This window comes from Clupea harengus, chromosome 10 (genome assembly GCF_900700415.2).
Source record: "Clupea harengus chromosome 10, Ch_v2.0.2, whole genome shotgun sequence".
Classification (NCBI taxonomy): domain Eukaryota; kingdom Metazoa; phylum Chordata; class Actinopteri; order Clupeiformes; family Clupeidae; genus Clupea; species Clupea harengus.
This window is the reverse complement of record NC_045161.1, coordinates 6276941-6303639: the sequence shown is the minus strand read 5'-3', so window position 1 is coordinate 6303639 and position 26699 is coordinate 6276941. Positions and strand designations below refer to the sequence as shown.

General features: G+C 40.9%; 2 protein-coding genes and 1 non-coding gene across 4 annotated transcripts; 1 reads left to right on the top strand and 2 right to left on the bottom strand.

The window, feature by feature from the left end:
• The first annotated feature begins 2122 nt into the window (after positions 1-2122).
• Positions 2123-5285, top strand: nppc (natriuretic peptide C). The gene is made up of 3 exons (XM_012828342.3): positions 2123-2352; positions 3590-3885; positions 4840-5285. The coding sequence occupies exons 1-2, from the start codon at positions 2260-2262 to the stop codon at positions 3860-3862; spliced, it is 366 nt and encodes a 121-aa protein (XP_012683796.1). The 5' UTR covers positions 2123-2259; the 3' UTR covers positions 3863-3885; positions 4840-5285.
• Positions 5286-8801: 3516 nt separating this feature from the next.
• ncl (nucleolin) lies at positions 8802-15884 on the bottom strand. 2 transcript variants are annotated; one of them, XM_012828370.3, is made up of 18 exons: positions 15736-15884; positions 14411-14509; positions 14183-14288; positions 13986-14084; positions 13720-13806; positions 13225-13335; positions 13014-13115; positions 12682-12831; positions 12520-12600; positions 12218-12341; positions 11946-12082; positions 11735-11861; positions 11368-11507; positions 11019-11157; positions 10777-10916; positions 10467-10593; positions 9908-10185; positions 8802-9415 (listed from the first exon to the last, which is right to left on the bottom strand). In XM_012828370.3, the coding sequence occupies exons 1-18, from the start codon at positions 15751-15753 to the stop codon at positions 9351-9353; spliced, it is 2130 nt and encodes a 709-aa protein (XP_012683824.2). In that variant the 5' UTR covers positions 15754-15884; the 3' UTR covers positions 8802-9350. The 2 variants fall into 2 exon arrangements, with proteins under 2 accessions (XP_012683824.2, XP_031430982.1); XM_031575122.2 differs by having other exon boundaries at positions 13225-13340; positions 13728-13806.
• Positions 10277-10408, bottom strand: LOC116222212. The gene has a single exon (XR_004164543.1). It is a non-coding gene; the product is annotated as a small nucleolar RNA SNORA75 (small nucleolar RNA).
• Positions 15885-26699: the final 10815 nt, after the last annotated feature.

Here is a 26699-nt window from a genome sequence, read left to right as displayed (position 1 = left end):
ACTACTACTACTACTACAAACTACAGTACTTCATATTTGCTGATTCATTGAGAGTAAGCACCCGTGTTCTCCGATGAACACCGCATGTCATATGTCTGTTCTCTTGTGTTGGACACAACACCAACCACATTAGCCCAAACGTGGCCTCAGGAGAAGACTGTGCAGACCATGGAACCCACCACACATCCAGATTTACTCTGACCATAGCCATGTTGTAAATGCTCCCCTAGTTTTCACCTCTCTATAAGTTATTATCTGGCAGCTTTATGGGTATTCTGGCATCGGAGCTCATAGCCAAGGGGCACCTTCCATCTCCATCACCACCCTGTGCCTGCTTACGCGGGGGGCTCACAGCACTGTCGGAAACCATCAACATCCACATATCACACCAGTATGAATCACATGGATTGGTTTCCATCCAAACGGGCACATATTGTTTGGGTCACTTTTTTGTAATTGGCAGCAGCTTTTCCCCTTACAATGTAGGGGGTATGTCAGATGTACTCCATCAGTGCTAAATTCACAGCCAGAGTAGGCCAGTGTTCAGGTCAGGCTTGTAGAAGTCCCTTTTAGGAATTAGTCAAAAGTGCCTATGAACATCACAGCCCATGGATGTGACAGATTAAGGCTGATTATTTTGACGTGGATATCAAGCCACTTTGATCACTAATGAAAAAGGTGTAAAGCACTAGATACTGCATAGATACATATAGCAATTGTGTCAGTAAGCCAATGTAATCAATTGTGATGATATTTCATTGCAGTTCAAACTTACCAAACAAGGGAGAGTCATTTTAGATTTTGACTACTGGGTTACCTATTTAAGTTGAAATGGTCCTTAGCGTTTCAACATAGCTTACACTGCCACTCTGTGTCTCAAAACAGAAGGTGCTTCTTACACGGGGGCGTTTGCATTTACTTTTGGGGACAGAGTCTCACCAATGGGAACGATTGGCGCTGTAATACAATCCAGACTTATGATATCTACTATGACATAGGATGTGGCAGAAAATGGTAATTAACTGGTAAGAAAGGAGTGACAAGCATTTGATTCTGTGCAATGGCCCAGAAACACGCAGGTGTCGTCTGCGATAAGCGCCGAAGTGTCAGGCAATGTTTTGGCTTCATTAAAGGTTGTTAGGTTTTCAGACTTGAAGGGTTTGTCTTCAATGAATCATTGCTTTGTGTAGGCTAAAATCATCATGTTTTCTATGTTTTGTTAGTTTTTTTCAGTCGTTACAGAGGAAATTCAATACAAACAAGGTTGCCGAGTGACTAACCTGCATATTAATCACTGATAAACAAAGAGGTCATGCTACACTAATTGCTAAGTGTCGGCGACAAGGCATCTTACACAAGCGATTTACAAAGGAACTCGGACATTTTCATCTGCACGTCTGTCATGGAAGTGAGAGCGTGCCTTGGTTCCCAACCAAACTAAGTAGCCTAAATGGCTACTTGCTCACAAGAAATGGTCGAATGTATTACAATTTCAATGACTATACATGAATGAAGAAACACCATCAATGCATTAACACAAGGCAACACGCAGTGTCTACCACTGTACCCCCTCTACAATTTCAGTTCCCTACTTTAATCCATACTGATACTGAAGTAATTACCTGAGATAAAGAATACGGTTGGTTAATTCGTCCGTTTTGACAAGAAGGGCTTGCAAAGGCAACATATAATAAAAATTGACTGCTGTGATAAAAGAAAATATTAATTTAATTAATCTCTCCATAATGAACAACTGCGATGGCTGTTGCATATCCTTATTTTGTGATGTCAATGAGAAGGATTAAACAAGGGGAAATGTTTCTGAGCTAAAATAGCCTACTATCTTCTCCGATATTAAAGTAGGCTACATGTGATGTTTACATTACATTTACAACTTACACCGTTTCTGAAGCAAGGTAGCAGCTTGTGCACTCTAAAAGCAAAAGACCGCTCTTCACTTATCCTAATTACAAATGGAATACAGACATAACGGTTGATGTAATTGATTTCAATAATTAGAAATCATATAGAATGACGCGACTCCCTTTTACGCAGGTACTTTGAAAAAAAACTGGCAGCTTCGGAAGGGAGGAGGCTGGTGTGACATCACAGGACGTGACTATAAAAACTGAGCTCTATCGTTAAGAGTCAGAGAAGCACTTGAGATTCTTGGGAGTAAAAGCATAGACAGAGGAAGCCAAGATCCAGTTGGTTGCGCACCTTATTTACAACGGAACCAGTAGCTTGCAAACTATCAGAATGAACGTCTCGCATCTTTTTGCTTGTGGACTATTGATGACTCTGCTTTCAGTCAGCATAGAGGCCAAACCTTTAACACCGGCACAACAGAAGGTGAGATAACTTACATTATCTTAATGCGCCATAGTTCTTGCCCAGGATATCCTTTGAGCGATCAGAGGAGACTCCACTGATGCTGTCTCATAAGTATAAGATTTGCGCTCGATATGCTACCGGCTCTGCCTTGGCGACAGACACGCTGACTTTTGAAAGAGTTTCCGCGTATATTTGAGAAGTCTCTATGTCATTATGTCTCTATGTTTTTGGATTGTATGGGTGCTGGTGATATTTAATTGGGCATATCCACAAGCATTTTCTGCGTGGAACACATAGTATGCCTAAATTGTGCCAAAACTCTGCTGTTGGAAAGTGTGGGGAAAAGGTTTACATGTAGACGGAATTTGCGCGTCATTGGTATCCACTGAATATCAGGGTTAAAAGGTTCTTAAAAAGATAAAGAGTTGCCCCTGGCTATTAACATGTATAGAATATATACTTCACAAATATGGACCTGCTTGAAGGCTGAACAGTCTAAAAAATGTAACGTGCACTATTTGCGGAGGTGAACGGGGGCATACGCAAGGTGGTGTATGGCAAGGGCGCAGTGCCCAAACAGGTATAGTGCGAGAAGGCACAGTTAACTGAAAACGGGATCACTGTATATACAACATTTTCGACCACAAGTATCTTCTGCAAGAGCATGTCATTTAATCTGACTTTTCATTGAATTGGTAGATATTCATGCTCTCCGCTAACCACTTGGTTGGTTCGATCCTCGGTGGCCTCTAAACTCAACAGTTACAGTACAATCGTCATGACATGGTTGCTTAACCATAGGCTAGGATATCTCCTTGTCCCACAGATGTGTTCTGTTATTGCCTTCATTTGTTACTGTTATTTTGATAATCATGAGTTAGCCAGTCACTTTTGTAGGAGTGACTATTCCTAGTCGGTTCAGGCAGCACCTGTCCATCCCCAAAGCAGATTGCATCACACCCGTTTCGCAGCCCATTTTTTATATCAACATATTCCAACATATCGCTTTTATGATAGTTCTCTCCTGTCTAAATTTTGGATCGGTACTGAACACTACTGTTAATATAGCAGAACAAGGTAAATGTTTGTGTAGTGACCGTGCGTGGTGCATGACAAGAATAGAGGACAAAACGCGAGGGATCCAGTCAATGCACAAGAAAAACCAACTAACTCTCAAGAGAAAACAATACGCTTTATAGTTTCGACTGGGTGGTAAATGAGTCTTGAATATATCTTTTTTTCCCTTTTTTAACAGTCTCTTCGATCCTTGCTGGGAGAAGAGCTGTCGGACTTCCTTGAGTCTGGCGAGAGGGAGCGCAGATTGGAGAACATACGCACCAGAGTCCGTCTACTGCGGGACCTCCGTCTGGACACCCGCGCCAAAGGCATGTGGGCGCGCATGATGAGCGATCAGCCCGCCGTACGAAAGCACAAACAAGGAAACAAGAAGGGAGGATCCACATCAAAAAGCGGTTGCTTTGGACACAAGATGGACAGAATAGGAACCGTGAGTGGCATGGGCTGTTAGAAGCAAGAAATGGGAATCTATTGGTAAGCCATTTTTTTTGTTAGACAATAAAACACAACATCTCGTAATTTCTAAATGTGTGACTGGAATTAAGTAATGTGTGACTGGAAAGACTGTTAATAATTTCATTCTGAAACAGACCACACTAGTAGGATAGTAGGCTATTCCGCTTCAAGTCTGTTCTGTGGGAGGAATGATATTGACCACAATTTCAGTACGTGTAACCAACCCCGCCCTGAGTTAGTTATTTCGATTATGTGAAATTACATTTCTGATCAAATGTTACATTTAAGATATTTTGCAAAAGCCATAATAGAACCCATTGTCCAACCCACCTGCCAAACCATATGCAGCATTTACCAAATTGTAAGTTCAGTTAAAGGCAGGTGAGAGTGGAATCAACCAAAACAGAGGACGAACTTCATTGGTTAAAACGCAAACCCCTATCCCAACCAATGAACCTATGTTAGGCTGCGCAAGACGTCCACTGCAGCAGGTGTCACATTCAAAGTCGTGTGCTAGAGATGGAGCTCTACTGCTTCCCCTGGTGGACGTTCTAGAACTGTCCGTCAGTCAGTCAAAAGGGGAGCGGGCGGCATTCCCCAATGAACACTCCAAAGACATAAAAATGGAACCAGATTGCACAGTCTCGCTTGTGGTAATAGGCTCTTAGCAGTGCACACAATGAGATCAGAGTGCAGATTGTTTTGGCAGTGGTGTGTGTGTGTGTGTGTGGTGTTATTCATAAAGTACATGTGACAAAGTCCCCACACTATTTAGATGGGAGCCCTCAATTTTCCCTCCTAATACTGTATTGGGACTATGGTGTGTGAAACCCCTGCCTCTACATCAGTACTAGCCTTCAGTTAAAACATTAGGGAAATAAGTTTGTCATCAAACATGAAGGATAATGATAAGTGTCTGTGGCAGAGTCAAGTAATCTAAAATATTTCTCTTTTGTTTCCCCATTCTTACAGAATTCTCAGAAGACGATAGGTTTGGACAACTTTGTGTAGGTTGGACCTCACCTGAGGCAGAACCTTAAAAGAAGCATTTTTTTGGTACGAATGCCACCCTGACCAGCACAAATGAGGACTATGACCAACATGTTAAAAACAACCAACCTATGTATAACATAAAAAAGACATCAAACACTACAAAACGGCGGGCATTGGTGTAAAAACTAAAACCCGCAAAGCTGTATATTGTCGCTGCTGCTGTACATTCATGTACTTTATTCCTGCATAAATGTATTTATGTTTTAAAAACTATTTATATGTTTATAAAAAGAGAATATTTATAAATATGAGTTCTATTTATGTAACATTTTGAAAATGCAACTGCAGGTCAATTCTGTTTGTAACTTTTGTTTTAAATAGTTGTAAAGGTTATAAAAATGATTAAAAACATTCCACATGCAGTATTTCGTTGTCCGACTTGGTTTGGATAAGATGAGAGCTTTATCTAACAAGGCGAGTGTAGCTTACTAATCACGATGGAGCTCTTGTAGTTTAACATGATTTTAGGCACCATCAGGTAGATAGAATAATTAGAAAGAAAACAATGAGCAACTACATGCAATGAAAAGGTTTCTGAGAGCTTATTCCAACAGTCAGAGAAGTTAAAGCCACCTCTGACACGTCCGGTTTCATTTCTTTCCACAACCTTGAAGCAACTCGCACCCTTTCCCCAGGCCCGCCACGTGTCTTGCTCAGGCTCAAGGGACAAGATGATGTCCAAAGGCCCCCAGCGCTCTACCTGTGCACAGATCACTGACCGGCCAGAAGGGAGACACAACGCATGCTTCATTTGCACACACCAAAACAGCCTTCTTCTCCCACACTATTTCATCGTAGACCTTTACACGGGCCCCTCTTTGACCCGCTTCCCCTCAGTACCAGGTTTTTGGGCACAGGGAAAGAGCTTAAGCTCAATTGCTCTAATAAATAGTGAATACTCAAGGTGAATTCCTAACTGAAGTGTGGTTGGTTGCATGTCGAGGACACTTTGAGTATAGAATATTCAGAGAGCTGCAAACCACAAAACAGAAAGATTTTTCTCACTCTACCAGTGTTTTCAGGAAGTGGGTTGGAATATGGAAACTCTTAAAAGCCCAGTCATACCTTTAATGTAGACTTCACTGTCACGGAACTTTGCCCAAGTCCGTCCAATTCAAGCACCAGTCTGCATTACTAATATTAGCCACCAGATGTCAGCCTTTTCAGCTGCAAGGTCTTCAGGTGTGATTATGTAAGCGAGTGTACAGCTGATACAGGACGGGAGCCTCTTATTTCACAGTGAACATGGTTCACCTCCTTCTGTAGTTACAGTAGTACACAAATGTGTACAGTAAAGAAGTATTTACTTATTGTTACACTAGGTCTCTATTGCTCATGGCTTGATTGTTCTCTTTGGATAAAAGCGTCTGCTAAATGACTAAATGTAAATATTTTCTGCCATAAATTTGTAGTTTGCCAAGAAACCAGAAGGCCAAACATGAATTTAAATGGACGGTCCATCTAAGTATTTAGTCTCTGCCATACATTCAGTACAATGACTGCAAAAAACTTTTTACAGCCATTGATTCAATATTCAATACCACAATAAAAATTACTGCCAAATCCACACCAGGCATCTATACATTGTGATTTCATGACATCTTACTTGACCCAAATTTGCATGGATTCAATCCGAAATGCCGAAAAAGATGACTTGTTAATTGGGATTAGCCAGTTCCTCTACACCCCAAAAATGTATGATGTAGGGTGGGTGGCTAGACACATCCTGGGACATTTGCCAGCCCAAAGAAATGTAGAGAATTTACAACATCTTCAAAATAAAGGGTAAAATAAAGGGTAAAATAAAGCAGTCTGGGAAATGAAGTGTTCAAATCAAATGGAAATACAAAGCCACAAAATCACATTATGAAAAGTTGCACCTGAAGTATTCATATGAACTTGAATTCTATGTTTTAAAGTTCCCACTTCCTATTTACTTACTAAAGTTAAATTCCATTCAAGCTTGAGAACCAAGTTGACAATCTGACAAAAACCGTCATGAAATAAAATTGATAAATGTGACTTACATACCCCGACCAGAGAGTGACACGGACGCATGGACGTCATCACGGTTGGTGCCTTGTTTCCTGTTCCAATAATGCCTCCATATATCTTCACTGCAACAGGGGAGGACAGGTTAAGGACATTCAACAGCCAACGTATCCCCTCACTTTAAGAACCCCTTACAGTTAGTTTGAAGGCGGCTTGTAAGATATAGTCTTCACTGGTTTGGGCTTGGGTAGTCTCCCATTTCCTCCCCCATTATCTTAAATAGTGCGGTCACAGAGATTATCCATAGCAGCCGAAATGTTGGAAGAATTTCTTCAAATGTTTTGAATTAGTATTGCTGCTGCATCATTAATGTAGCTCTGAATGTATGCGAGACTGTAAAATTAGGTAACAGTTAAACAGGCGTCATGCCAAGTCCTTGAAATGTCCATAAACTTGTAAACTGGAAAAATAACAAGTGGCATTTTTGGCCCTCATTTTCAAAGCACATAAATTGTAAAATCAAAATAATTCAATAGCCATTATAGTTGAAGTTGTCTCATTAGCTAGAGCAAACCTCTGGAATACCAAGGGGTGTCGTGCACATTTGCAGTACTTCTTTTAGGAGCTTGATATGCAAGTTGAAATAGGTTTACTGTGTTAATCTTCTCCATACAGAGGTCACATCATGTAAACTAACATTAGTTTTAAAGTAAAAAAGGCAACACATTTTGCCCTTGAATACGTTGTAGTCTGTCACTGCAACATCTGTTAATTTCAAGTATTCCACTTCAAACGGTTGTTTGGATTTCTGACAATGTAGTGGCACTGGACAGTGCTGATGAAATGGTAGATTAAGATGAAGCCTAGAAAGTCCTGACAGAAGTTCACCCTTACCATAACATCTGAACAAATTGATCCAGATGCATAATCTACTCTAATCCCAGAGATTTAAATAAAAAAGTTGGCCTCATCACTTTAACTAATTCCCATGGTTTGCTATATGGTAGTTTTAAAACTGGACTTGCTGTCCCAAATTCAACATTTAAGAACATTTATTCATTTGGCAGACAAGTACCCAACATTACATCATCAGAGTATGTTTTCTGTAGAATAAAGCCAATGCTCACAGTTGAACTTTTACAGAAGCTGGTCAAATAACAGTTATAAAATAATATAATTTGCAAGCACATGGTAAAATAGCAGTCATTTAATAAACTATTAATGAAATAAAGGCATTAATCAGGTCTACTAGCCAACTAACTGAACTACTTCACACAGATCACAATGAAGAAGGGTATTGCTCTGAGTATACCAAGAAATAATCAATAAGGTCCCTGGGCTCCTTAACTGTGAAAGACACTGCCCTGCTAGTCATCGTTTACATTGATTAGAATAGGCTCCTGTAGTGTTGGCCTTGTAAATCACCACCTAGAGCCAGATCATGGTCTTAAGAAGCACCCCGTGCCACGCTTTCCTATATTGGCATCTTTGCCTTCCTCACAGTGGTCTACTAGTCTGTCCAAATCTAGCTGTCTGACAACTGACTTGACGAGTGGCAATGAGCTGAGACTTAGTCTCTCCTGAGTTTTATCCTAAAAGCAAAAATGTCCACTCATCCTAGCAGTTAGTAACTGGCAAGGTTAGAAAAGTGCCAAAAACCACTGGGAAACTGACTGACTAACGTTGTCTAACAACCCCGTGCTAGCAGACTCAAAGTACAATAGAGTAGTGCCTGGCGTTCAACTTCATTTGGCCTTCATTTGCCTAGATCCCTACTAGAGTAGAGATTTAAGTCATGGCCATCCACAAAAACATCCTTCTTGAAAATCCGATGCTGTTCTGGTACAAATAAAAGTGAAAGTTTGAAAAGAAAAGGAGACAGGACTAGATAAAAATCATAACTTTAGTTTTTATTTAAGTTTTACATTTGTGAAAATCTTTTAGTTTACTTAAAGATTAGCCAATAGGCTACACAAACCACTAGCAAAATACCTTCCTCCAAGTGCCTTGGAGGAAACAAAACAACTGTACCACCTCATAATTATTTCAACACAAAAACATGACATTACACATTTTTCCAGATTCTAAATGCCCAAAACAAACTGGGCTAATTTAATTCTCAATATGTTTTGCACATTTACAAGTAAAATAATAACTAAAGGTATAACACAAAATAAAAACTGACTTAAGAAAAAAAGAAAAGGGAAAAAAGATTATCGTACAGCAAGACGATGCACAGGGTGGAGGGCTTTTCTGAATTCATTCTCTACTCAGAAAGGGGAGAGGGGGTAGGATGGGTGTCTGGGTGAATATTGGGCCATTACAGTTCAACAGATGACACTTCTTGGAATGTCCAAAAGGCTCCGTCAGCATAAATGTGGTGATGAAAACAGAGTCCATTCAAAACTGACAAAAACATAAAAAAAGGACTTTGATGCTTAATCATCAAATGTAGTCTTCTTTCCCTGTGGCTTTCCGAATCCTCCACCACCACCTCTTCCACCTAAACAGGATAAGGAGAAATTAGCATACAATTTATTGCTTTGCTTACACGTTGTAGATTTTCCATTAAAAGGCAAAAGATGATTGTCTACAGAAGTTGCTGAGGCAAAGGATTAGAGCATCACACATAAGCTTCAATAACAGTAGTCTGAGGTAGTGCTAAGCAACATCATTTGTATCGAATAGATTTTGATGTGCATATTCAGTAAACGGACAACTGACCCATACCCAGAGACCAGTGGCTACATACATCCATTTTGCCTGAAAGGGCTGCTCTCCAATCAGAGCTTAAAGCCTAAGAATTAAAAGGTATTTGAGCATTTCCTTGCCAGCCAGAAGTCACCCAAGAGTGCGAGTGGCTATGACCTTGTTGCCAAACCAACTCAAAAATGGTGAGATGAACATTTTGTCTGACAGGACAGACCTGTTCATTTGGCTCACAAGGTCTGACCTACACCACAACACACTGAAGAGCACGCTTTCGAGTACCCACCTCCTCCTCGTCCTCCAAAACCTCTTCCTCCTCCGCCTCCTCGTCCTCCTCCAAAACCTCTTCCTCCACCTCGTCCTCCTCCGAATCCTCTTCCTCCCCCTCGTCCTCCGAATCCTCTTCCACCTCCTCTGCCGCCGCCTCCTCGCCCACCGAAGCCTCCCTCGCCCTTGGGCCTGGCGTAGTCCAGAGTCACCTTAGTGCCGTCAATTTCACCACTGTCCATGGCTTCCTTGGCAGCTTTGCAATCATCTTCAGATTCAAAATCAACAAATCCAAATCTATGAGGGAATAGGAGAAGACAAGTGTTACTTTGTGTGTGATCTCAAATATCTCAAGACTTCATAATAATTACTATAACTATTAATGTGCAGTTGTCTCACAACAAGACTTGGGCAACTCCCTCTAGAAGGGAGACGCCCGTTCATCTGTGAGTTTTCCTCTACTTCTCGTGCGAATCCATACACCGCCACTGATTGGACAGAGAGGAGCTCATGAGAAGAACACAGGCCACTCTGTGCTCCACCACCTCACAGGTTAGAGTAAAGCAGTGATGCATTACCCCTTCGATGATCCCGTATCGCGGTCTGTGACAACTCTTGCTGTGACTGCTCCCTCAAAGGACTCCATCAACGACTCTTCTGTCGTGTCCTCTGACAGACCTTTCACAATAAGGGTCTTTGTGGGACCTGCAAAGCAACAAACAGCTTTTAAACAATCATTCATACACACTCATAGGTGGCAAATCCATCATTTTCACCTCAAACAGAAATTCCAGTGGGTTTCACTGTGCAAATGTTTTAATCTCAAATTCTAATCCATCCATACTGCACCAGTGTACATGAACAAATACATATATCGGAGAAACTTACCGCCTTTGCCAAACTCTGGCTTTGTTCTGCTTTGCTGACTGAATTCTAATCTAATGGTCCTCCCCTCCACCTCTGTGTTGTTCAAGGTGTCCATTGCCTCTTTTGCTTCATCTTCGCCCTCAAATTCCACGAAAGCAAATCTGAGGAGAAAGAGCACAATTTCATTATTGACATTCCCATGTTCATACTGAGGTTTATACAATTACAAACGGGAGGAAACAAACACCATTTCAATCACTTACCCTTTAGCTCTTCCGTTGTTCTGTGGTACTCTGATAGAAACTGCCTTTTCAAATACACTCTGAAGAGTCTCCTCTGTTGCACTGTAGGCCAGGTTATTGACTACAAGAGTTTTGCCGGCAGATGCAGAACCACCACCACCTGGCAAAAGAACAAGATCAATCAGAACCTATATAGACTGTCCAAAATACAGACATTTGGAAACGGGACCACATCAGGACTTGACTATCTGAGATTTTCCATCATTGTGAATAGGAAGTGAAAGTGTCATCATTTCAGGTCCATGTCTGAACTGAACAAATGCAGCTTTTACACCGCATGTAGATCAGGTTAGTGGGACGAAGTGCGTACCTTGTTGTGCTTTGCCGCCTTGCTTACTCTTGTCGCCGATGAAGTCGAGCATAATGGAGCGGCCTTGGACTTCTGAGCCTTGGGCTTCCTCCATCACTTTTTCAGCGATGGCCTCTGACTTGAACTCGATGAAGGCAATGCTATTGACAGGAAAAGGTCAGTCATCAATTAACATCAAAATTACAACAGGATTTTACTGCAGATACTGCAAAACGGAATTATAATAGCAAGCCTGATCAGGAAGTTTACGTTGACATCACACATGTCAGTATTAAGTCCCTTAGTGGTCATCATATAAGGCTGCCCTGCACAGGTAACACTATACAACACAAATATCCAAAAGATGCTTGTGGTAATCGTGCCGTACCCTCTGTTTTGTCCATTCTGGCCTTTGGGTATCCTAATGTCAACTGCCTGGTCGAACACTTCCTTCAAGTCTTCTTGCGAGCACCCATATGAAAGGTTTTTCACAAACAGCGTCCTTGAATCTCTCTCTGTAAGGAAAAAGACAACTTGGTTTAAGCATCATGCTTGAGCTACCTGACATCAGGTAAAGCACTGTGGACAGAAGAACTAACCTTTCTTGTCTCCCTGGGAGTTCTCTTTGCTCTTAGCCCGGTCCAGCTTCACTTCCATGCCCAGTAGTTTTTTACCATTAAGCTCCATTGCTTTCTGCAATTCTTCCTCTGTAGCAAAGTCAACATAGCCAAATTTCCTGAGGATTGAAGAACATTAGTTAGCCTGAATTCAAAACACCAGACCTAATGAGGCTTGAAATAAAAATGCTAACTATAACTTGAGGACCATAACCATTTCCCCCCAAAACTGGTCTATGATCCATTTGACTCACTTTGATCCACCAAGACGCACATCCTGAATCTCAAGACCGCCTTTAGCGAAGAACTTGGTCATGGCTTCCTTGAGTTCATCATAGTCTTTATTGGAGTTCAAATTGCCAACAAACAGTTTAAAACCTGAAAAAGAGTTTGCCAACATGTTAGTAATTTTACTGCAGATACTGCAAAACAGAATTATAACAGCAAGCCTGATCAGGAAGTTTACGCTGACATCACACATCTCAGTATTAAGTCCCTTAGTGGTCATCATATAAGGCTGCACTGCATAGGTAACACTATACAACGCCATTCTCACCTTCTCCTTCCTCAGATTTGGCCTTTTTAGCCGGTGGGGTATCTTTCTTGGCTGCAGCTTTCCTCTTGGCAGGTGCAGCAGCTAGTGAGAAGTACAGGTTTAGAAACTCATTTGAACAATTACATTAAGGGCATGAAAACAGCTGCGCAGAGTTCTAGCTACCTTCATCGTCGTCATCATCCTCCTCCTCCTCGTCGTCATCATCATCATCATCGTCGTCCTCCTCCTCAGACTCCTCCTTAGCCTTCACCATACCCGCTTTCTTTGCTGGCGCTGCAGGGGTCGTGTCCATTTCTTCCTCCTCGTCTGAATCTGTGGATACGGTAAAGTTTAAGGGCCTCGTTCTAAGTGAAGGTGGAGCATGCAGGGAACTAGATTCTAATTCAGTGCCACAAAGCGTCTGCCCGTACATTTGATCTTGCCCATATAAGCACATCAGCAATCTGATCATATTTTTGTTATGAAACGTGCAAGAGCCCGTTTACATTACATACCATCATCATCATCTTCGGACTCTTCCTTAGCAGGGGCTGCCTTGGCAGCAGCCTTGGCAGGAGCTGCCTTTTTAGCTGGTGGGGCTTCTTCCTCTGATTCATCTAGAGTTGTTACAGAAAGAATAATTATTATACTACAAGTAATAATAATAACAACACTTTAATAATTAGTGTACACATAATATTCTGTTAAAAATGCGGAATACTGTACCATCGTCATCCTCCTCATCATCATCAGACTCTTCTGCTTTCTTGGCTGGAGCTGCTGGCTTCACTGGTGTAGCTTTAGCGGGAGTCTTCTTGGGTGGGGGTGCTTCTTCCTCTGAAATATTTAGTATAAGACAATTTTAACACCTTTTCCCTTGAAAAATCAGCTTCATAACAGTCTAAATTTTTGGTAAGGACCAAACTTACTTTCTACACTTCTATAACTGTCCATGAGACCATGGCAGTAAGGACCAGATTAATGCTTACTAGGATCCTCAAAAAATATCAGATAATGCATTGCATTATTAAGTCTAGTCCAGAGAGTGCCAATAAATTCACTTATATGTTGTCAAAAAAAACTCCAAGAAATGAGACTGATTAAAGTAGACTGGTTACAAAGGGTACACAAGCAAAATATTCTAATAAATGGGCAATTTACTGTTCAATTAAGGGTTATTCAATTGACGATCCTTCCACTACTTCTACTGTTGACGTATACCTGAATCATCATCATCATCAGATTCTTCTGCTTTAGCTGCAGGCTTCTTAGGGGTGGCTGTCTTCTTAGGGGGTGGTGCTTCTTCCTCTGGAAAATTAAATCAGTCTTAATACAACTTAACCTGGTTTGTTCACCAATAGGACCAAATCAGCACTTGAATATCTTATGAAATCTTCACAGGAAATCAGGTAAACAAAGTTTCATCCCATTTGGTGCCGGGTGTTTCAAAGTAGTAGCGTTAGCATCAAGTTCAGTTGTGTACATACCAGATTCATCCTCCTCATCAGACTCCTCAGCCTTCTTGGCTTTTTTACCAGCTGGCACTTTGGCAGGTGTGGCTGCTTTTTTAGGAGGCGTTTCTTCTTCTGTAGATGTAAATTTTAATGTGAAAATATCCAATCAAACTAAATCACAAATCCACTGTATTGACATGCAGCCAATTTAAACTCAAATAAAATGTTACCTGAATCGTCATCTTCGCTGCTACTTTCTTCCTTAGCAGCAGCCTTGCCATTTTTTACTGATGCCTTAACTGGGGCTGCCTTTTTTACAACTTTAGGTGGTGGTGTCTAGGGGAAATAAAATGTAACATTGTGAATACAATTGGCATTATATAACGTCACCACAATACACAGCAAAATAAACCGTTATAGAATATGCATATTCTAATCCATATAAATTAACGACTCACCTCTTCTTCATCTTCACTGTCTTCTTCACTAGACTCCTCAACTTCTTTGGGAGGTGGTGGAGCCTTCTTTTTCGGTGTGGCTGCCTGCTTTTTAGCTGCCTGTGTGGTGGGAACATTATAAAAGGTCAACATTATAGAAGCTGAGTGGAATCGTTGGTGGCCTTAGATCCACATCAGTAACAAGAACATCCCCAGATGTTAACAGTCATACGACATAGTTGCGAGGTGTAGCGAAATTAAGAAAAATCCCCAGATGTTCTGAGTCACCCTATACTGTTAAATTTGCGTGGTGAAGTGGAAAAAAGACCGCTATGAATACATACATGTGGCATATAACTTTAAACGAACGTATCTTACGATACTACTACTTCGATAAGGAGATAGCCAACAAGCTAACGCCATGCGACAACCCACGTGGTGGACAATTCCCCGTAGCTAGCTTGCTGCTTTGCTAGCCAAATGCACGTTAGCAAACTCGCTCGTCTAACTAGTTAACCAGAAACCCACCTCTGAAGGTAATTCAGACTGTGAAAAGTAACGTTTACGTTTAATTCCCTGTGAAATTGCAAGACCTGTGTAATGCGCCTATGGAAGACAATAATCAGTTATAAAAGACTAAAATTGTCTGCCTTATTGTTAAAACCATTCTGTTGAAATAATGTTACCAATAAACGTGTCCTGCTCCTATGGAGGTTTGGTAAGCTAAAGCTGGCTAGCTCGACTGCTGCTAGTCTCAACGACGATTAGCCAAATGACTTGTCGATAAATACTATTCATACTGACTCCACTCCATAATGTCTTAAAAGAATTTAGTCGATAACCCTGGTGTGGTTTACATTACAGAACATTAATAAGTCATGAAAACTTAAACAATTCTACAACCAAATCAGGCCCACAAAAATGTGCTAGGAAAGAACAAACATGGCCATTTTGAGACGAACTGGCCGACCATGCTACGCTGGGCACGTTGTAGTAGAGTGCAAATGAGGGAAAACATGGCTGATCAAATCCCATTAGACTTAAGGCCACATACAACAGTGCTAAATCTCATGAATGCATCGATGACAATGCTTAAACTACACATATTAAATGGAATGCGGGTAATTCGTCTCAAATAATGCAAATTGCATGACCCCAAAATGGGTCATTTTTCCAAAAACAGCCGAATTTAATAGTACGTTATAGCTAGCTAACGCTAGTTGGCTAGCAGAACTAGCCACATAGCTACGTTAGCTACCTACGCATGAACTTCGTTCCATTCCTAGCCCTACTGATAACATGGTAAATAATCCCAATTTACACAAAAAAGCAAAACGTATGCTTACCTTTACTAGTTTCACCATATTTATGGTGTTTCTTTGAATCTCAAACGGTTACAATGCAGTGAATTAAAACGTACTAATCTACACGTGGTCGTGCCTACAAACTGAGAACATTAAGAAAGACAGAAGTACAGGAACTGCATGGGTTGGTTTTCTTCTCTGTACTTTACTTGCCACCCCCCTGCGAACCGTTTTCATCCAATCACAAGACATCTATCTTATTATGCATATACTGCCCGCCTCCTCAAACGCCCCCTCGTCCAATCAAACGCAGGTAATTTACGTAGCACTCAATGGCGCAGGGACATGAAAGTAGGTTGGGTTGCAACAATGGTGGAAGGAGAGAGTAACCATGTTTTCTGGAAACATGTGTTGTGTATTTTAAAGACGTTAGAAGAATGAGCAAAAATGAACACTTGCACAAACACGCAAACGCATATGTAAGGGTCATTTAAGCAATTCGTTTTCGAAACCATCCATACAACACACGGGTAAAGCGTTACAAAAAATATTACATGATGCGGAATTGAATAGGTTGTTTCGATTCGTGTCCCACGAGTTTACATGAAGCTAGCCTACCGGGGAGAGTGGACCGTTTTTACTTAAGTCTACCTAAAGCCAAGGCAACATCAGATATAAATAAATACTGCTTAGGTGTGCTATGAACTGAATCATTATGTAGTTGTGTGCTTACTTGAAATAGACAAGTTGACCCATGTTCGGGGTAAGATGATATAGACAGTATATTGTGCCATCTGAGAAAACCACTGTATTCACCAGATTTTTGTTCTAATTCCAAATAGAGTCATTAACAATACCCCATTAAATAATATAACAACTACTTTGTCTACAGTTCTTAAACTTGAAGATGGGTTGCCAAGTAGGCTATCTAGGATTAAGGAATAGACATGGAAGTCTTAAATTGAATAAACCTTTATTCTTTTGTTTTTCGTTTTTCACATGTGTGTTGACTCTCAACTGTATGTTTGGCATAACTGCTAACTTCTTAGGCTTAAACATAATATAAACACAACATGTCACATATTGTTCTGAATATCCGTATAATCGCAAACTTTGTAGCCAATGACATAAACTTTAAATGTCACATATGTATGGAAAACAACATTGATGCTTTTACGTCAACATATCTGATACAACTTTTTTGGTGTGTCAAAAAATGCTTACCACTTCATCCACATGTTGCTTTCTATCACAGCAATTTAGTGTCAAATGACAACAATTGTGCATGTGTCTATTGCTCAGATACACGTGGTGGCTCATCTTACCCCATTCTCCTGTATACGGTTTTTGGAGCTCCACGTGGTTAGTGCCTCATGACTACTGTATGAAGCGCCCTCTATCAGGGAAAATTGATTGGAAGACGTTGTTAAATTAGGGAACATATGGGTTCTTTAAAACTTGATCACACAGTGGCCTACAATGAAGCGACATTTTGTAAATTACAACGACATATCTTGATACATTCTATGAACAGGCAATCACGTTCCTCATTTCCTGTTAATTAAGTGCTAACCGATTAGCAGTGTTTAGTACTCAAAATATAACTAGTGACCAGGGCCCCGTTCGTCGTAGCTCGTTTACTGAGTAACCGAGATAGTTTTCAGGATGAGATAATATAAGTCCCTCCTTTCGGTTCGTGGAAGCAACTTTGGATAAATCACCATAGCAACACATCAATTAGCTCCAACCTGCTCCAGCGCAGGCTAATTTAAGTGAAGCTGGAAAAGCTTGCCACACCCCCGGAAAAAAGGAGATATCCCATTGACCAAGGAGCGATATTAGATAGTTAGATTAGCGTAGGGAGAGAGTTATTTGCGGTCGCCAAAATACGTTATTCCATCATGATGAGCATTTCCATCATGATTGCATTTCTTAATAATACATTACAGTCATTTAACAGATGCTTTTATTCAAAGCGACTTACAAGGAAATGTAAAACTACACTTAGTTAGGAGGTGAGGGGAATAGAACTAGCATCCTTGCAACTTCTAACTGACAGCACTACCCACTGTACCAGATCACACTTGCCATAATTTATACATAGGCTACATAGATATCCCCCCATACACAGCTTCTTGTCTTGCTCTCGCAGCGGTGGCGGTGTTGGATTTTGCCATGATTATGGTCTTGTATTCTTCATAAGCGTTCATGATCATCTCCTGCTCGCCAGCGGAGAAAAAAAGAGTCTCTTTCTTTGAGTTTAGTAGCCATTGTACCGTCCATTGAGGCAGAGGTACTGTGTGCCTCACATCCGTGCTTTTTCAATGCGGTTTTATCTCAGATCAACAAGACTAAATAGGTTCTACGCACGCAGACGCTAAACCCAGTTTGTGAGGGATTGCGCAATCTGAGGTGAGGCACTGCCTCACCGTCTCGCTGTCTCCTGTCTGTTTGAACAGGACATGAGCAAATTCAGCCATTTTGATTATAAAAATGCTCGAAATGATTGGAATCATGCAGAAATTACATTTATAGCACAGATCAGTAGAGAAATATTAATATTTATTTTATTTTATAATTTTTTTTTTTTTACTTTTCACGATGACAGGTGAGGCTCTGCCTCCCCTGCCTCCCCTGGGGTTTATGTATTTGTAAATCTGACTCTGAAAGAGTCATTGCCTCACCAGCCACGAACCTCACCGCACGCCACTGATGTATATAGATATATATATATATATATATATATATATATGTCTATGAGAAACCCCCTACGGCATCAGCCATTATCTTGTAAGAGCTTGTATCATGTAAAACGCAATTACTTCCAATGTTACTAGAAACAAAACTGCAGGCGATTGGAGGGAAAGAACAGTGGTTAGTGAGAATATGTTATGATGACTGTCAAAAGAATGGCAACGGTTGAATTTGTCACTTCTGATAAATGGGTTGTCAATTCCAAAAACAGCTAGCTAGCCACCAATGGGTCGGAGTTGGAGGTGCATTTACGAAAGTAACTACAACCTGATTCTCAAAAATTAGGTAGCATTGGATTTTTTGGATCAAGCCGAGTGCTATGATCAACCATATTTGATTTGCAAAGGCCACATTTCTGATTTTCAGAACAAGTCTCACAAAAATTATCAGATATATTTTAGAATTTTTAAAACCATTGGTCTGTTACAGCCAATCGAAGTCAGCAGCAAAGCCATAGGTTTAGATCTACTTCTTTTCGATCTTCAGTGTTTAACTGCTTTGCTTCTAATATCAGCTTCACTGATATGTTGTAAATTAAGCTACTCTTTAATTAACAAATACCAAAAACAACTAACAGGTAGAGTTAAGGTGCGGCATAGACATGAAACAACTGTTGCACATGCTTGCGAAGCCTGCATCGATGCAGACTTGCTGTTGGAGGGTTTTTTTAACCCACTTCCACTCCCCACTAATTGGTTTGAGACTTAATGTGGTGGACCCTCCATGTGAACGTGCAAACTGAGTGGAAGTGTGTAGGGAAATGGTGTAGTGGCTAGTTTGGAAAAGGCCCTTGGTATATTGACTCCCTTCTTGTGGTTGTGCAAAAAGATTAGATCATTTGACCACCATTGAAATGGGTTTTCCCAATTGCAGCAGATTAGCATTTTTATTTCTTAATCCCTATAAACAATGAATGTGGGTTTGGAAAATCGTCAACATAATGCCTGTGGTAGTTCAATAACTTCCAGAAAAGACCCCGCATTACATGTCCAGGCCCAGGGGCCCATGGTTTCATAATCCGTCCATGTGTATGGCGTCTCCGTATAGACTTTAGACCATGAACGAATTATGAAACCATGGGCCCCTGGGCCTGGACATGTAAAAGGCCCCCTCCCCTTCGCGCTGATTTGAGTTTGTGAAAAGGAGGACACTTCGTCGCGGGGGGAGGGGTGGAAATGGTTTGGACATGTCTTAAGGAAACATCCGAATAAGATCACCACAATATCAGCCAGGTGGACTCAGCGGCAAGAGACGAAGGGGAGGGCCTAAGAAAACATGGAGAAGGACTATATTGAAAGAAGCAAAAGAACTAGGGAAGTCCATGGGAGAGATAGATATATTCTACTAGCAAAGGATAGGGAGAGGTGGAAGGCCCTACACGCCACATAGGCGTAAAGGATTATGATGATGATGATGATAGTATAAATCAGATGTTTTAGGCATTAGAGCTGTAATGTTAAGTTTCATAAGAAACTGCAGCGTGTGAATAAAGAGTTGTCTGTAACCATGGAGCCCACACGCTGCTTGAGGAAAGCGACATGATGTAGTCCGTCTATTTTCTGCTATAGCAATTTGGTAGCAACATCTTTACGAGACAAGACAACAGTTTGTTACAACTGATAACTACATTTTATCTGGGTCTGTTTTTAATAACCTGTTTTTACTGCACTAACAGCAGATAGACAATAGATTATTAATTTTGTATGTAGTATGGTTGGACAGATCTGACAGTGTACAAAGCTTTAGCATAATCTAGGATGTAGCTGAGGCTTTGGATTTAGAATTTCAGAAACATCTTAAAAATATTGGTGGATGTGAGCTGTGCTGGTATTGTTCTCTCCAAACCAATAGAAATAGTTTTCAAAGCTAATAAACAACCACACTCAAACTAAGAAATATTGTATTAATTAGCCTATTAAGTATTGTATTGTATTAATTAGCCTGTTGTTAACCTTTCCTGCTAGTCGTAGTCGGAGATTACAGGGGAGACTTTTGTTTACTGCTCCAGAGCCGAAGTGCTCTATATTCCAATCTCCCTTTCCCCTCGGTCTGCGGTTGATGAGCAAATGAATGGCTTTGGCCCGAGGATGTATTCTCCACACTGGTTGCACAAATTTCAATGTTGCAGCAACATAACTTTGCTCCGGTCGCTACATCTGATCTATCCGTGTGCATCACCGTTCTCTCTCTCTCTCACTCTACCACACCCACCCTGTAGCCTACGTTTTGCTCCATTATACATTATACATAATAAATCCCGCACCATTATACAACACTGTATTAACATTATATGGGGGACCGGGATGAAAATGTGACCAGGAACCAGGTGATTGGCAAAAAAAACAGCTGATGAGACAAAATTAAAATAAAAATAAAAAATAGATACACACCCGCTCTGCCCCTGTCCTGCTTAGTTGGGCCTGGGGGCTGAGCGGGTGAGAGAGACAATGCCTAACACGGCAGGGAGGCTGTCCTGCCAGACCCGGTGGCGCACCTCTTAGTTCTCTCAATCCTGTGATGCTTTCCATGGACCACTTGGTAGATAGGTAAACAGATGCTAGTGTAAGACAAAATTACATAAACCAAACAAATCTAAACACATGTAATACCCCCCTAATCAACTAAACTGGACTAAAATCTAAATAATATATTAAATAATATTCCCTTACACCTAGCCAGGCAGCCCCTCTCCCTCTCTCTCTCTCTCTCCCTCCCTCTCCTCTCATATCACATTGCTAATGCTTATAATAATACTGATAAAATGGCCATATTGCCTACTGTAAATCTACTACCCAAAGGTATCTCCTTATCTGTTTCTGAAATAAATGTCTACTAACAAAAATGTTCTCTCTCCCTTGTAGCATGTTCCAATTGCTGATGGAAGTGGAAACATTGCTACTCACCCCCACTACTCCTCAACTACGCATATGGACAGCCAAACTCTACCCACTCACTTTGTTCTTTTTCTTTTTCTCCTAATCCAGACTATCTTCGCTATAGGACGCTGCTGTAATCTCTCCACCCGGTCTACCCGTAGAAACCCTCTGCCAATTGCACCCACCGCCACCGCACTGCCGTACACTTACTCTACCTCATACCCTATGCTAGCATTTATATACAATATATAATATTGCCACCATCAACATGTTTCTCTGTTCCTACTCCCCTTACCCCTGTAACAGTAAACCTTTGAGCACAGTGTATACCCACTAAACTGGTCTTGTTTGTATCATGTATTTACCACCGGATGTCTGTATATATATTATGTACACCTACCAAATGCAGGATATGTACAACACCTGTTGTTTCCCATCCCCTTCTGCCACACAACCCTCCCCCATCCCCCCTTCCTATCTCTACCCGGCCGACCTCAAGCAGATGGGTCCCCCCTTATGTGCCGTGGTTCTGCTTAAGGTTCCTTCCTGACTAACGGGGAGTTTTTTCTTGCCCGTGTTGCCAATGTGCTTGCACTAAGGGGGTTCAGGCTCTGGGCTCTGTAAAGCGCCTAGAGACAATTGTATTGTTATGGCGCTATATAAATAAAATTGAATTGAATTGAATTGAATTGATCCACCAAAATCTCAACCTAAGAGAAAATCGAAAATTTCAATAGATTACATTACATCATTACGTCATTTAGCACACGCTTTTATCCAAAGCGAAGTACAAGGGAGATTTTAAGCTTGGCCTACCATTGATAACACAACTGCATAGTAGGCCCTTTTTCTTTATTTTTGGAACTCAGCCCATTTGAGGCAATGATTGACACCATTGCACTTTTATTTTCTCTATTTCTGAACTGATGTTGTTTGTCATTGATTTTCTCTATCTTTGAACTGATGTTATTTGTTATTGATTAAGATTTAGAACTTATCGTTATCTCAATACATTTGACAATTTTAAGCTTGGCCTACCATTTTATTGGAGCGATGAGGGACAGGTGGGGCTTGAAAAGACCCCCTTGTTCAATGACAGAAAAAGTTTGATAACCACTGCTTTAAAGGAACACTTATATATTTACTGTACTAAATCATAAAACGACCATGAAATGTCATCAGAGATGAAGGAAACATGCTTGAAATACTGGCTTCTCCGACAACAATGCTACAGCCAGTAGGCCTATGTTCTTTGAAATTTCCGTTCCAGAGCGGAATGTCTGTTTTTGTTGTGGCCTTTGTAATCCCGCCCCACTGCCCATTTACAAGTACAGTTTCGCCCCCCCGGGTTGCCAGATACTAAACAAATTGGCAGACATTTACAGTGTGCTGTACAGACAGTGTGTCTCAACTGTACCCCGCCAACCACCTCACGCTTTTCGCTAGATAATGCAATGACCTTGCATGACATGATAGCATGGAATATTTAGATTTACAGTGCACAGAATAACGTTTGCAATGATGCAAGTTGTGTTTGTTGATGACGTATATGGTTAATAACATATTCATTGTAGAAGGGACGTGATAAAACCAAATCTTAGCTAGGTAAAAAAAACTTTCGCCGATATCTCCGTACGGGAGATGGGTTAGGTCCTCAAATTTCCCGGGATCAAAGAGGACGTTAGTATGCATGTGCAAACTAAAAATCACGTATCAGGATTGATATTATTTCGGGTGTATCAACTGTACACATGTCTCAACTGTACGCAGTCTACCCTACTGGCCACGGAAAAATGAAATAAAGTTAGCATATATTAGAAATGTTTCATGCTTGGTTCTGGTGTATTTTAAAATTATTTTAAATGTCAGTTAGTGGTCACAATCAGTGCTATAGCCTCTAAATACTTGTCTAATATCATATTGTTGTGACGTCACATATTTTAGTAGAGCCTACAGCACCCCCCGCATGAAAGAGGTTCCAGCGCGCCTGACGAGCATGACAGAAATATACGACAGAAACCAAAAGTTTGACTCTAAATTGTCTCAATTTACTAATTCAATTACTAGATACGTTGAGCGAATGGCGTTCAAATCAAGTAACGTTACTCGTGCCCATCCCTAGCAACTAGCTATGTATTTATCTTATCTAATATAAAGATGCAGAGAGCTAAGTGGCCACCTTTGTGTCGCCTGCCTGGTGTGTGTTCACACATACGCTGTAAGTTACTTTGGTTGTTGTTAAATTATGTCGATCTGTTGTTAACCATCACTTGTTGCTCCAATTTTTTTATTTCATATTGTATTCCAATAAGTAGGCCTACATATCTCTACAGATGAGCCTACTAAAGAAGGCAGGATCAGTTTATCCCAATATGAAGATGACCGTGACTTGCCTTCCAAAATATCTTCTTACATTATTCCGTATAAGGTGTCCACACACATTTGTAAGTATTACAATTAATATATAAATATTTTATTTCTAGCAGTTCCTTCACTTTCCACCTTTTGCTCTGCTCACGATGTACACATGCAGAAACATGCCGGTCACTACATCAAGTATAGTACACACTGTATTCTGTACTTTTAAAATTAAAAGGTTCCTCTGTAGATATGTTGATGGTGGGGATGGGGGTAGGGTTAAGGGCTTTTGCTTCGGCCCCGAGCCCCTAGAAACTTACATCATAACATGTGTAAAAAAAATGTAGGTGTTTCTTGAGATCTTGTAGCTACTCTATTCTTTCTGAGTTGGTGTAAATAAATGTTACATTGAAGACCACTTTCAAGCCCAACATTTTTTTAGTTTTAGTTCCATTTCCAATTTGGATAGCAGACAAACTTGTTCTGACAAAAAAAAAACTGCATGCCATAGTTTTCGTCAGGCTTACAGCTGGAAACGGCCTTTCTTTCATCTGAGTTCCACTTAGGTAGATTGCATGACAAGTAGATTGTGTTCATGTGGATTGTTTTTCATCTTTACCTTGAAAGTTTGGGCTTTGACATGTGCAGCAGAGATTGCACGTTCTGTGTATTTTAGTTGAGGGAGGAGTGTTGGTGCATTTATTTTAAGTCTGGCTGAAGAGGATTAGGTGAATTGCAATGCAGATGTTTATATGACTTCATTTTTTCCAGTGTATTCTGTATAATGGAACTCCTTACATTTTAGAACCACTAAAACCATGTTAGATGGGCTGCACACCACCATCTTATCCATATCCTTGCCATTGCTGTTTGCACCTATACCCAGAAGGTGGTGTACTCGGCAAGGTTACCAAGTATCCTGAAGGTAGTCTATGACTAAGGAGGACATGATTAGAATTTGCTTCTGTGGAAAACCACACCAGCCCATGAGCACAGGATATTCTCAGTCTAATGAGTCTTGCACTTTTATGATACAAATGCAGTCAAAAATGTCTCTGTTCCATATCAATTAACAGGTTAGTTATAACTATAGCCGCTGTGGTAACTAAAGGGGTGATTATATTTAAGGTTTAACACCAGAATCAAATGTGTTTTGGATCACAAACATGTAAAATGTCCCCAATTTCAAATTTAATAACACACTCCACACCACTTGGCCTCGTTCAGTGCCTCCAACGCATCCATTCTTTTTTAACAGCAACATTTATACTTACCTTTCCCTGTCAGTAGATGGCAACGAACAGATTCAATACTGGTATATTCCCAGTCTTGCAGGAAAAATGATAAGAATTTGTATATTTGACCGCTTATACTGCAGGTGTTGTAAGGAGTATTGTCTAATCCTTTAGTCACATAACAGAACTGCAGAGGGGTCACTCCAACATTATAAGTGTGCCACGAAAGGCTGCATCCAGGAAACAGTGGTAGAACACATAGTTTATGTTAACACTGTTTTCAATCAGTGTTGTTTAATATTTGATTTCATTTTCATTGATAAAGTAAGGTGTCTTTTGCTGATTGGATAAGACAGCACAGCATGAACGGAGTTGTAGTTGCAACTTAAGTTACAGCTAGGCTTCTGCTGACATCATGTCAAGACAAGCATGGCTGCTCTGTCATTTGCGGAGCTGTGGTCTGAACAGCTAGCATTGTGTGGGAAGGTTCTGTGGTGAAAGCTGCTGGGAGGGGAGGGGGGTTGGTAGCTAGTCCGAGGTGGGAGAGGAACGCTAATCTGACAGACACACACAACTGCAGTCATGCCTCTGAACACTGCTGACTGTTTCTGTGATCAGGGACCAAGATGTCTAAAATGACCTGGTCATTTAAACCGGACAGTGGTAGTTTCTCTCAGACTGCCTCCATTTTCTTCCCGCTCCAACACCAACTTCCCTCGTGCGAGCTGCTCTGTGGCATGTGGTTTACAAGAGACAGTCTACCATTCTGTGGGTCTGACGCTCACTTTGACTTATTTGAATTCATCCTCCCACAGGGCTCTTTTCAACGAGAGTATACAGTTCAGTGTCAGATTACAATGACCCTTTGTTGTGAAACATGGTGTTCCATAGCATATAAGGGTCATAAAAAGTGAGCTTGTGGTGCTCATTCCCACATTTTAGCGAAGAGGTGGCTATTCTCTTGTCCACTCATTGTGTAATATGCCAATTTCGATACTGGGATTTGTTCCAGCAATGTGGTTGATACACCAGTGAGCGGCAAAGAGCAATGTCATCCTGTGTGAACAATGAAGAGTTGTCAGAGAGTCTGTCAAACTGTTTGGGCTGCAAGCGCATCTAATTACATCTGTTGTCTCACAACAAATATGACTTTGTAGGGGTCAGACCACATCAACAAAGTGATCATGTTTAAAAGCTGTTGCTTTCAGTCAAGTTGTTTTTTATTGAACCAGGACAATTTATTTTAAGTTCTTTTCTTTTTTGTTTGTTTAACATTTTGTTTGTTTATCTGTTTCTCTCTCTCTGTCTCTTTCTCTCTCCCTCTGTGTGTATGTGTGTGATGAACTTGATTCAATTAATGAGATCCACTATCAAAGAGAGGACAACAGCCTACTGCTTTTAGCAACAACTTCCCTCTAAAGGGCTTAGTGCAAAGTCAGCCCTTGCAATAACCAAGAACTTGTGGTAGTTCTCACAGTGATGCAATGTTAATCACATCACCGTAGTGAGGACTCACAGCTGACTTGCAGCTGAATAATTGATAGGTGTTGAGTTGACCCTTTGTGCCCCTGTGATTACACCATGGTAAAGACACTCATTGTCCCTCTTTCAAAGGCAGTCTGCTGTTGTCCAAGAAAATGAGAAGTGTGTTTGATTTCCCAAACCTTCCAACCTTTCCGTTCATTATCCAAGTGGACATCAAGAGAATAAATACTTCACATCTCCGTCCTTTGCTCCACACTGAGCACCCATCGTGTCTCCACTGGATGGGCAATCCAGGAAA